Here is a 13,668-nt window from a genome sequence, read left to right on the forward strand (position 1 = left end):
CATCATTTATATACATTTCTGAGCTCAAAACCTCTGAGTAATTGCTGGAAATTGTTATATCCCAATATTGTGAAATCTGAAGACATTTTCTGTGAACACTTCCTTGAAACTGTCCAGGTGCCTTAGAGGAATCTTACCTGTCACCTTCTCATAATGTTTGACCATCAAATTATAGTCACCTCTCAAAATTTAGAAACTTTAGAAACTAAGATACAGTTTAGTTCCTTTTTTTCCAGCTATGAAAGTGGCAATGGGGATGCAAAAACAAATTACGGCTAAAAGAGGTCAGATAGATGCCCTTCAGAGCAAGATACAATTTTTAGAAGAGGCCATGGCAAATGCAAACAAGGTAAGTCTCTGTCCTTGGAATGGGGGAAGCCAATATGTTCACTCATTAGTAAACTACAACACAGAAGAAGATGTAGCAGAGATACAAAGTACAATGGAAGAAAGACAAGAGTTTATTCCTGACAGAGAGAATGAGGAGAAAGTTCCTGAAGGAACATTTGAGCAGGACCTTGAAAGAGCTAGTATTTATTTTTTTTTGTAACTACTCTGGAATGAATTTTATTTTATTTTATTATTTTTTCCTTGGTCCTCTTTTATTATTTTTTTGCATGTATCTATTCTTTTTTAAAAAATAAATTTATTTATTTACTTTTGGCTGTGTTGGTTCTTCATTGCTGCGCACGGGCTTTCTCTAGCTGTGGCGAGCAGGGGCTACTCTTCGTTGCAGTGCATGGGCTTCTCACTGAGGTGGCTTTTCCTGTTGTGGAGCACAGGCTTAGTTTCCCGTTGTGGGCTCTAGGCGTGTGGGCTTCAGTAGTTGTGGTGCACGGACTTAGTTGCTCCGCGGCATGTGGGATCTTCCCGGACAAGGGCTCAAACCCGTGTCCCCTTCATTGGCAGGTGGATTCTTAACCACTGTGCCACCAGGGAAGTCCCCATGTATCTATTCTTTTTCAGATTCTTTTCCTATTTTGGTTGTTACAGATTATTGAGCAGAGTTCCCTGTGCTATACAATAGGTCCTTGTTGGTTATCTGTTGTACTTTAAATACAGCAGTGTGTATATGTCAATCCCAAACTCCCAATATATCCCTCCCCACGACCCTTCTCCCCAGTAACCCTAAGTTCGTTCTCTAAGTCTGTGAGTCTGTTTCTGTTTTGTAAATAAGTTCATTTGTATCATTTCTTTAGATTCCACATATAAGCGATATCATATGATATTTGTCTTTCTCTGACTTACTTAACTTAGTATGATAATCTCCAGGTCCATCCATGTTGCTGCAAATGGCATTATTTCATTCTTTTTTATGGCTGAGTAATATTCCATTGTATAGACGTACCACATCTTCTTTATCCATTCATCTGTCGATAGACATTTAGGTTGCTTCCGTGTCCTGGCTATTATTAACAGTGCTGCAGTGAACATTGGGGCGCATGTATCCTTTTGAACAATGATTTTCTTTGGATATATGCCCAGGAGCGGGATTGCTGGATCATATGGTAGCTCTATTTTCAGTTTTTTAAGGAACCTCCATACTGTTCTCCATAGTGGCTGCACCAATTTACATTCCCACCAACAGTATAGGAGGGTTCTGTTTTCTCCACACCCTCTCCAGCATTTTATTGTTTGTAGATTTTTTGATGGTGGCCATTCTGACTGGTGTGGGGTGATATCTCATTGTAGTTTTGATTTTTATTTCTCTAATAATTAGTGATGTTGAACATCTTTTCATGTGCCTCTTGGCCATCTGCATGTCCTCTCTGGAGAAATGTCTATTTAGGTCTTCTGCCCATTTTTTGATTGGGTTGTTTGTTTTTATGATATTAAGCCGCATGAGCTGTTTGTAAATTTTGGAGACTAATCCTTTGTCGGTCACATCATTTGCAATATTTTCTCCCATTCTGTGGGTTGTTTTTTTTGTTTTGTTTGTGGTTTCCTTTGCTGTGCAAAAGCTTTTGAGTCTAGTTAGGTCGCATTTGTTTATTTTTATTTCCATTACTCTGGCAGATGGATCGAAAAAGATATTGCTGCAATTTATGTCAGAGTGTTCTTCCTATGTTTTCCTCTAGGAGTTTTATAGTGTCCGGTCTTAACATTTAGGTCTTTAATCCATTTTGAGTTTATTTTTGCGTATAGTGTTAAAGAATGTTCTAATTTCATTTTTTTTACATGTAGCTGTCCAAGAGCTAATATTTTAACTGCAAGAAGTAGGCAGAAGGATATTCATGGTAGAGAGACGGAATGGTTATAAACAAAGCATATTCAGTTCTGCTCTAGTGCAACATATGTGTTCCTGAAATGACCACGCTATGCAAAATTGTGCCATAAAAACTACCATGGGGCTTATCAGAGCAGTGGGATCAGGAGCACCACACTAACGAACTTCATCAGTGACAAAAGGAAAACAGGAACCTAATGGAAATGGAAGCACTGTTTTACACATGTTAAATGGTTAAGAGATACATAAATACTACAATTAGGATGGCCCTTTATCTTAAAAAAGACTGGAAGTTTGCTTGTGCCTTGAAGAATGGCAGCATGGGAGTTGTTAAGAAGGGGTAGAAGGTGGGTTTCCTGTAACACAGGATGTGCATGGACATAGCGCATAACCCACGGTAAACTGAGGGAGCTGATAGTTGTTTGAAGAGTGTGTATGTATGCTTTTTGTGTATTTCTGTGCAGCTCTGTTTAGCTGGGTGCTGTTTTCTGCCTTGACCCCGTATTTCTCATAAATGAAACTGTGCATAAGTAAATGTGAAATTTGTGTTATATTCAAATGTTCCCTGATAACATCAATCACTTTGGAACAAACTTGCACTTTTAGAAGAAGAGTTATAACAGAACTGACTGTAATGGAGATGAGAAGGTAAACAGCATAAGCAGAAAATAAGGGCAACTAAAATAATTGCTTTCCCCTTACTGAAAATGCTGAAATACTTTTTTTAGAATGAGGCTAAGTATTAACAAATATGTACATACATTTGTGCATACCCCTCATCATATGGACTTATTTATTTCCTGTGCTTTTGTTCTTTCCCACTTTTTTCTCCCCTCCATTTCTTATCCTAAATTTGTTCTTTTCTTTTTCTTCTTCCATTATTTGCCTATTTGGAACCTAAAGCAGGGCTTATCCTCGTCCTCCCCAAGGGTACTTAAGGCAGTAAGAGGTTACTGCCTGCTGTCACCAGAAACACCTTCACCTAGTAAAGGAAGGTGTTCATCAAAGCTCGATGACATTCCTCTCAAACAGGAAGGAGGCAGCTTGAAAAATTAATCCTTCTTTCTTTCTCATCAGAAAAGGAAAAACTATTTGTATCCAAAATGTGTATTACAGTGGTGATACCTACTACCTTGTTTACATTAAACATTTTCTCTATGAAAAAAATATACATATAGAAAGAAATATAGACTCAGTAAGTTCAGGTTTATATCTTAACTTGATTACTATGCATTTGTTCTCTTCTACCCATTTCATGATGTATTTTAAAGGAATGAACTAATTTTAATGAAACTTTGTTAGATACCAAAGATTCTCCATAAGTTTATCAGTAAGCTCGTTCTCATCACTGGATCACAGTGACTTTGAGGACAGGAACTGTGTGCCCTATTTCTTTTTATGCCAGAGGGTCTATAATAGGCATTTGTGAAATGAATATTTAACCATTTGTGAAATTAATATTCAACCTTGAAACAAAATAGAAAACCCATAAAGATTTCAAATACGTGTGTCTTCTTTAAATCTCTTGTGTCATTTTAAAGAAGTTTCAATTTGATTTGGTATATGATTTCTCAATTCACCACAACACTGTCTCTTTTTATGACAGCACAGTTATTACATATTTCATAGGTTTTATCAAAGATTTAGTAAGCCTAGAAAGAAGTGATAAACTAGTAGTGATAAAAATGAGAGAGAACATGGTAACATAATTCTAGCAGCTCCCAACTCCAATCCATATACAGTTAAGCTATAGTTCAGATCTTTACATAATAGTTTTATATTTCCATCACACATCAGCATATTATTTCTGATATTTTCTCCTCTGTAATTGTAGGAAAAGCATTTGCTAAAAGAAGAAAAGACAAAATTAAGCCAGGAATTGAGTACTGTTGCAGCAGAGAAAAACAAGATGGCGGGAGAACTAGAAGTCCTACGATCTCAGGAACGCCGACTGAAAGAAAAGGTTGCTAATATGGAAGTTGCTCTTGATAAGGTGGTTATTAACTAAATATATAAAATAGTTATCAACTAAATAGTTATTAACCAAGTGGAATTGTTCTGAATGAAAGGTCCATGTTGATAGGAACCAAATCTGTCAAACTGTATTGTATCCCAGTCACCTCACACAAGAAAAAAACTGTATCCTGTACAGAAGGCTGAGCTTTAAAAACATAGTCATGATGCATACTTTTTACAAAATTATCTTTTTTCTGGCTAACAGGTCACAAGAGCAGTCAGATATAAGATGTAAGATGCTCCTGGTATCCTTTGTGACCTGAATAACTAAAAATACCACCAATCTAACTTACCATCAAAGAAGGACTTGAATACTAGGTAGAATACAGTCTGTTAATAATATCCATACATAGATAAAGTAATGCTAACGTCTGGCACTTTGTGGAGTTCAAAAAGTGCAGGTGGGGAGCTTCCCCGGTGGCACAGTGGTTAAGAATCTGCCTGCCAATGCAAGGAAACAGGTACGAGCCCTGGCCCGGGAAGATCCCACATGCCGCGGAGCAACTAAGCCCATGCGCCACAACTAGTGAGCCTGAGCTCTAGAGCCCACAAGCCACAACTACTGAGCCTACGTGCCACATCTACTGAAGCCTGCGCGCCTAGAGCCTGTGCTCTGCAACAACAGAAGCCACGACAGTGAGAAGCCCGCACACTGCAACGAAGAGTAGCCCCCGCTCACCGCAACTAGAGAAAGCCCACGCACAGCAATGATGACCCAACACAGCCAAAAATAAAATTAAAAAAAACAAATAAATTAATCAATTAAAAAAAAGAAAAAGTGCAGGTGAGGAACACAGCTTAAAGAATGAGAAGGATCAATGATGACACTGTATTTGTCATTGCCATTTATTGTAGAGAAGTAAATCTCTCTTTGTGTCCCCTGAAAACTCTGGAAGCCTAAAAATATACCAAGACTAGTCATTGATTCTTGAGAAATCAGAGCATTCATGGTGATAGAAAATGACCTGTGATCCCACCTATTTAAACTTAGGTCTTAGAACATGATATATTGACTCAATGAATTTCAGTTGTGGTTATTTTTATAGAAATGTTTTTACATTGCTAAAGCTGTTTGCTCATTTCATCCTTAGTTCATTCATTCTTCTGAGTGCCCTCCACATACTAAATGCCATGTAGATGCTGGGGCTATAGAGGATAAAGACATGGCCTCCAATTACTCTCAAGTTTTCTGAATAAAACATAAATAAATAGATAAATGTAATACAGTGTGCCAAGAACAGGGGCAGTTTCCTTGAAGAGATGGCAACTCTGCACTTATACATTAATAAAATAAAATTGCATACAGAATGGAGGGTAAACCACATGTGGTTGCTCGACTGTAGGCATCTTTGCAGTTTGCAGAATGTCAAGATATAATACAGCATCAGGAACAAAAATCAGTGCACCTAAAACTTCAACACACTTTGGATGTAAAAGTAAGATCTTTTTTCATCAAAAATAGTAGTTTAAGCAAAAATTATGCCTTGGTTTGATATACTTTCATATATTCCCCATGTACTTGAGATACATTCAAGTGTACTTTTAACATTATCTAATATTAGCAATTATAAAATCTGTGCATTGTACAGATTATACCTATCCTTTTCATATATAGTAACAAATTGAAGCACCATGCTTTATGTTAAGTCTATACTGAATGAGGGAAACATAGAAGTACCTACCTTGGGGAACCAGAGGTTTGTATACAGGAGGTCAAGTATGTTTGGCTTGTTTGGAAAATTTAAAAAATGATGTAATTTGCATGACAAAACATGTCTTCCTTAAAAATAGTAGATTTTTCCACTGTAGTATATGTCTGGCTTTCGAGTATATTTTAAAGTTGCAGACATACTTTAAAGTCTCAATACTGGATATTTTCACAGGCAGAAGCACTCCATAGTTGGAGAGGATCTTTCTCAGTAGTATGTCAGAAGTCGTGTGGAGTGTTTGGCAAAGTTAGAAACAAACGTAGTAGCATCCCATCCGAGATATGTTTTCACATCTGGAATGATTTTATCCATCAGAAGTGTGAAGGCATCTTCCTAAGCCCATGATTAGTCCCCAAAGAGTAATATACACCCGAATCATCTTGCTTAATACTTTGGCTTAAAACTTTGTAGAAGTTCAACATGTAAGACTGAAATTATATTTGCAAAAATACATTTTGATTTCACAATTCTCACTGTAGGTTGACAGTTATTTTGCTCACATGTATATTGTCTTCCAGGAACTTAAGAGCCCTGGATACACCTACAGTTCTTCTGTGAAACCACGCCTTCTACAGCCATCATCTGCTGCCCAGTCTGCAGCCAGCTTCCTATCTCATGTAAGTAACTAGTCTTGTAGTCTAATCACACATGAAATCACACATGAAAATCAATTTCATTAGTTAATAGTCCTATTGTACATATAGCAACAGGGTTGCTAGTAACCTACCAGTTATCCTGCTTATGCATTTAAATGAAAAGCATGCACTGCAAAATGAAAAAGTTGAAATGGACTATTTTCACACACATGAGTTATGTGCACTGATAAACTAGCTATCACCCAGCAAGTAACATTCTATCAAACAAAAGAATATTATTAAAATTAGAAGTTAACATGGTTCTCTCTGGAGACTGGAACTTGGAGGTGGGCAGAGGAAGGAAAGGAGACTGCTGCTTTTTGTTTTAAGTGTTATAAAATCATTTTACCTTTAAAACTATATGCACGTTACATTGATAAAAATTAAATTAAACCCCTCTCCCATGAAGCAAACAACAAACACAACAAAGAACATTTGACCAGGAGTCATTGGGACTTAAGATGTGTCTCTAACTACTTTGTGTGACCTTGGAAACTGAGTTAAATATATTGCTCCTTTTCATCTCTAATGAGGAGTCTGGACTATAGATCATCTCTGGGGTTTTCTAGAAGATCAGCTCTGAAATTCCATGACTCTTCATTACCCAAAAGCCAGCCTAGTAGTTAGGCTGTTTAATACATAGACTGTGCTTGATTATAAAGAATCTCATCCATCACTGAGAAAGTACTAGTCATAAGTCTATTAAATTTAACACTTTAATTGTAATTCTAACAGCAGTAATGAAGTGTATTATCTAAATAGAGTGTTAAGCATGTTTTATACAATTTCTTCCCTTAACAATGTTTATTATATAATTTTACACGTTAAATGTAACATACATTCTTTGTTTTATTCACTGATGTGTTCCAAGCACCTGGAACAGTATCTAGCATGTGGTAGGTATTCAGTACATATTTGTCTAATCGGTGAATGAATTCATTGTAAAATATTGTGTTCAGGTTTTCATTGTTTCTACTGACAAGTCAGTTTTAAGTCTTATTGTCGCTTTTTGGGAGGTACTTTTTTTCTCTAACCACTTTAAAGATTTTCTGTTTGTTTTGGTTTAAGCAGTTTGACTGTGATGTGCCTGTGTGTAGTCTTCTTTGTATTTATCTTTCTTGGGGCTCACTGATCTTCCTGGATGTGTGGATTGATATCTTTCATTGATTTTGGAAAATTTTTATCTTTTATATTCTTGACTATTTTTTCTGCCCCATTCTCTTGTTTCCTTCTGTGACTTGTACTATTAAGTAACTTTATTTTTTAAATTGGTATGTGATAACTCCATTGTCTGAATCCCCTATGAACTTCTGACCATTGTTTCTCTTGGTTTCTGGTCATATTTTTGTCTGCTCTTTTTACTGCCTTTTTTTCAAGACTATTTTTTAGAGCAGTTTTAGATTCACACCAAAATTGAAAAGAAGATACAGAGATTTCCCTTATACTCCCTGCCCTCACACATGCACAGCCTCCCCATTATAAACATCATTCACCAGAATGACGTGTTATCAAGGATGAACCTACATCGGCACATCATAATCACCCAAAGTCCATAGTTTACCTTGGGGTTTGCTCTTGGCGTGGTACATTCTATGGATTTGGACAAATGTTTATACATATGTCATAATTGACATATATCCATCATTATCATATCATACGAAGTATTTTCACTTTACTAAAAGTTCTGCCTCCCCCGCATCCACCCCTGGCAACCATTGATCTTTTTATTGTCTCCCAGTTTTACCTTTTCCAGAATGTCATTGAGTTGGAATCATACAGTATGCAGCCTTTTCAGATTGGCTTCTTTCACTTAGTAATATGTATTTAAGATTCCTCCATGTCTTTTCATGGCTTGATAGTTCATTTCTTTTTAGCACTGAATTTTCATTGTCTGGATGTACCACAGTTTATCTGTTCATCTACTAAAGGGCACCTTGGTTGCTTCCAAAGTTTGGTGACTGTGAATAAAGCTGCTATAAACATCCATGTGCAGGTTTTTGTGTGGACATGTTTTCAACTCCTTTGGGCAAATATCAAGAGCATGATTGCTGGGTCATATGGTAAGAATCTGTTTAGTTTTGTAAGAAACTACCAAACTGTCTTCCAAGGTGGCTGTACCATTTTACACTCCCACTAGCAGTGAATGAGAGTTCCTCTTGTTCCAGAGCCTTGCCAGCATTTGGCAGAGATTATATAATCCAGTGGTTTCCTGAGAATGGGTGCATTTCATTCATTAAGTGTTTTAAAACCTTGCATGTCTGAAAATACCTTTATTCTTCACTTACATTTGATTGTTGTGCAAAATGTTGTTGCTATTGTGCCATTTTGATTCCAGGGCTTTTGTATGTGACCTGTTTGTTTGTTTCTCAAAGATTTTAGAGTCTTTTCTTTACCTCTGGTATTCATTTCAGGGTGATCTCTGCTGGGGGTCTTTTTCCCTTCATTGTGCAGGCTCTTATATTCTTTCTTCTCTGAAATTTTCTTGTGTCATTTATTTGATCATTTTCTTCCTTCATTTGTTCAGTTCTCTCTTTCTAGAATTCCTGTTAAGTCACCTATTAAGGCTTCTGGATTTATTCTCTAATCTTCTTTAATTCTGACTTCCAATTTCCATCTCCTCATATTTTATTCCCACCTTCTGGGAAAACTCCTCAACTCTATCTTCCAAACATCTACTGAATTTTTTTTCTGATATCATGTATTTTTAAAAATTTCCAGGAGGCTTTTCTTGTTTTTTAAATCTTCTCTTTATACAGTTTTGTGTTCTTTTGTGGATGCGGTACTTCCTCATTTCCGTCTAAGGATATTAGTATCAGTTTTTCAGTAATTTCTTCTGTTACCTGAATTATTGCTGTTTCTTTAAATTCATTTTTTTTCTGTTTGTTTTGATGTCTGTCTTTCATGTTGGAGATTTTCCTTCACTGTTTGGCGATCATTGGCTATCCATTCATATTTAAGACTGAGGCCCTGAAAAACCAATGAAAAGCACTTTGTAAGGTTCACAGGATTTGTTAGCTAGTAGATGGTTAGATATTACTTTTTAACCGAGGGATCCAAAAATGATCTTAGTTTTTTTTCTTGGTCCTGTTAATTCCCTTAAAGAGCGATTGTCTTACTACAGACTTGTATATAAATCTATCTGCCAGTATTCTGAGAGGTGAGTGAGGCAGGGAATCTGGGCTATCTATATATCTGTAAATCTTACTTTATGCTTATATTTTCAGTTTGCAACCTTCCTCCTGCCATGCCAGATATCCTTTTGGAGCCTAAAGTCCTTTGGTTCAACCTCACCCAGAGATTAAGCCTCTAAATGTATTTAGGGGAAAAGAACGAATTATTACCTGACTCTGTGGGGAGGACATCTGGTATTCTCACAGCTTCTACCATAAATTTTTAGCCAGTCCTCCCGTTTTGCTGCCCTGTCCCTTACCCTGGCCTTTAGAAATACACAAGGCCTGCATTTCCTGAGTCTTTCTGGAATACTCTGATGCAGAGCAGCTTACTGCTTCCTGGCTACTTCTGTGCAGGTACTTGATGTTTTAGCTTTGCTTTGTTCTACTAAATTAATTATGAATGACCTATTTGCTTTCCATCTCCCCAAATTTTATCATCATTACTCATCTAATGTTATCTCTCCTTTCTTTATCCTTGTTAATTTCTTTAGTGTCATTTTAGTGGGGCTTCAGATAGAGCAAAAATAAATGCCAAGTCTTATGTTTAAAAGCAGAATATCTCTATGTGCATTGTTCTCCATTGCCCCTTCATTTATCTCGTTTCATTTTAGTCTTCTTGTTCCATGATTCTAATAATAGTCATTACTTACTGAACACCAGGCACTGTGCAGCATACTTTCTATAGATTATATAATTTATTTCTCACAACCACCCACACGAGATAAGTGCTGTTATTATACTTATTTTACAGAGGAGGAAACTGAGGCTTGGAGAAGCTAAGTGACTTGCAGAGTTCACACTCCAAAAACCCAGTTGTGCCAACACTTAACCAAGAGAGCCTGAGCCTAGAACCTGTCTCCTTAGCCAGTTATACTCTACTCATTCTCTACACCACACTGTTGAATGCTGTTTATAAACAAAATAAATGGATGATGACGTAAATACTCTACCTGAACCAACAGTGTATTTCATTAGGTCTTTGTGGATGAGTATTATACCATTTTGGAGGTACAAAGGCATTAAAAATTATCCAATTGATTGCCCTAGTTTTAACAGGTGAGAAAATGGTAGAACCAGAAAAATTATATTATGTGATTTGATCCAAGCTCAAACACCAAGAACATGTATATATGTATGTGTATCTAAATACATACCTACACAGACAGACACATGCACACAAATAATTGGTAGCTTGACATAGAAGATTTTAGATGAAAGTTTCAGACAAAGGCTATTGTAGCATATAAAAATAAAATATTTCCAGGATCATATAATTTATTTTGTTTATATATCAGACTCTGTACACGTGCACTGTAATTTGTGCTAGCTGTGCTTGATCTTTGTCGTTGAAGTACCCATGATGTGAGCAAGATTTTCAGCAAGACTTTGTAACTTTTGTCTTATTTCCTACTCACCCATTTTTAGTATACAATATAAATAATATATATATATTCTAAACAGTATATTTTTATTCCATTTTTATTACCGCCTTCTGACAGGAACATAAGTATTATAGGAGATGGATTTGGTCAGACGTTCTCAAAATAGAGTAGTCTAATTCAAACTGAATGAGATCAAGCTTTTATTTTTAGCTTTTACATTCATCTTCTATCTTTGGAAAATGGAGCTAGGAGGAGTTGAGAAGCACACATTCTCCCTAGACATTACTTATCTTACATTATAACTCATAAGTTTGCCTGTAATGGACTCAAGGCCATTAGAGAGAACAGTATTTGGGGAAGATGGAGGTACATTAGAGATATAATTTGCAAGGTATTTTGGAAACAAATTTAACATAAAATAATTTCAGAGTCAAAATGTAATAGGAAGCTAATCAAATCACAAAACAAACCTTAAGTTTAACAACAACAGTATAAGCTTATATTTTTCCCTTGAAACCAAAAAAGCTTGTAGAAGTTTTAACCTGAAAATGTATGTCCCCTAGCAATAGCCTTAATGTGTATCCTAAGGGTCAGAGATTGGAGTGGGAGAGAGCAAGATTCTTTGACGGGCTCCAGTAACTTCAGGAAGAGCTTATATGTAGCTATTTCTTTACCAGCCAGACAGGAGTCATATGTAAAGAATGTTTTTAAATTGTTCATTTCCTAGCTATTTTCTAATTTTTAAAAGTGTATTTTGCTCATGTTATAAATCAAAATATGTTCCATATGAATCAAACAGCATACAAAAGTATTAAAAATGAATCAGTGAAAGTATTACAAGATTTATAAACATTAAAAGGAACGATTGGGACTTCCCTGGTGACACAGAGGTTAAGAATCCACCTGCCAATGCAAGGGACATGGGTTCGAGCCCTGGTCTGGGAAGATCCCATGTGCCGCAGAGCAACTAAGCCTGTGTGCCACAACTACTGAGCCCGCTCGCCTAGAGCCCGTGCTCTGCAACAAGAGAAGCCACCGCAATGAGAAGCCCACGCACCGCAATGAAGGTTAGCCCCCGCTCGCCGCAACTAAAGAAAGCCTGCACACAGCAACAAAGACCCAACACAGCCAAAAATAAATAATAAATTAACTAATTGATTTTAAAAAGGAACGATTGATTATTTTGAGTAAATAAAACTTAAATCACAAAACCACCATAAATAAAATCAAAATGAAATCACAAACTAGAAAAATATTTCTAATAAATAAAGGGTTAATGTGTATAATATAGAGAGTTTTTACATACCCAGATGAAGATAGCATATACTCTAAAAAGTGTACTAAAGATATGGATACAAAATTCACATAAGAAATGCATATAGTCAATAAACATGAAAAATGTTCAAACTCACTTATAAACAAATAATAATTACTGCATATTAAAGCAAAAAAAACCTAACAATTTTGCATATAAAATGGTCAGATGGTAACTGGAAGGGTGCAGCATAATGGCCACTCTTGTATCATACCTTACTGATAAAGATATAAATTGATATGATTTTGTCATTTTTGCTTCCAAAGTTCAGTTTCTTTTTTTTTTTTTCTTTTTAAATTAATAGACTATTTTTTTAGGGTAGTTTTAGCAGAAACTAGAGAATTGAGTAGAAAGTTTAGAGAGCTCCCATAGACTCCCTTTGTCCTACCCCTCCCTCCCCCCAGTTTCTCCTATTACCAATATCTTGCATTAGTGTGGTACGTTTGTTACAATTGATAAGCCAATATTGATACATTATTATTAACTAAAGTCTATAATTTACATTGGGGTTCACTCCTTGTATTGTACATTCTGTGGGTTTTGAGATATGTATGATGGTATATATCGACCATTATAGTATTATACAAAATAGTTTCACTGCTCTAAAAATGCCCTGTGCTTCACCTGTTCATCTCTTCCCCCACTTCCCCTGAACCCCTGGTAACCAGTGATCTTTTTACTCTCTTTGTAGTTTTGTCTTTTCCAGAATATCATATAATTGGAATCATATAGTATATAGTCTTTTCACATTGGCTTCTTTCACTTAGCAATATGCTTGCAAGATTCCTTCATATCTTTTCATCCCTTAGTAGCTGATTTCTTTTTCACTGAATAATATTCCATAGTATGGGTGTACCACAGTTTGTTTATCCATTCACCTGTTGGAGGATATCTTGATTGCTTCCAAGTTTTGGCAGATTATGAATAAATCTATGTGCAGATAAACATCTGTGTGCAGGTTTTGCACAGACATAAGTTTTTAACTCTGTTAGGTAAATACTACAGAGCATGATTGCTGCATTGTATAGTAAAAGCATGTTTAGTTTTGTAAGAAACAATGAAACTGTCTTCCAAAGAGGCTGTACCATTTTGTAATCTCACCAGCAGTGAATAAGAGTTCCTGTTGCTCCCCATCCTTGACAACATTTGGTGTTGTCAGTGTTTGGATTTTAGCCATTCTAATAGGAGTGTGGTGTAGTATGATATCTTGT

The 13,668-nt window shown here is 36.1% G+C and overlaps 1 protein-coding gene across 1 annotated transcript in view; it reads left to right on the forward strand.

Moving 5' to 3' along the window:
- CCDC158 (coiled-coil domain containing 158) overlaps positions 1-13,668 on the forward strand; it is a 96,477-nt gene that overhangs the window by 46,651 nt on the left and 36,158 nt on the right. The window contains exons 14-17 of the mRNA XM_049709360.1: positions 237-349; positions 4,062-4,220; positions 5,599-5,679; positions 6,471-6,569. Coding sequence (XP_049565317.1) covers positions 237-349; positions 4,062-4,220; positions 5,599-5,679; positions 6,471-6,569 — 452 coding nt within the window. The remainder of the gene's footprint in view (positions 1-236; positions 350-4,061; positions 4,221-5,598; positions 5,680-6,470; positions 6,570-13,668) is intronic.

This window comes from Orcinus orca, chromosome 4 (genome assembly GCF_937001465.1).
Source record: "Orcinus orca chromosome 4, mOrcOrc1.1, whole genome shotgun sequence".
In the NCBI taxonomy this organism is placed as follows: Eukaryota; Metazoa; Chordata; class Mammalia; order Artiodactyla; family Delphinidae; genus Orcinus; species Orcinus orca.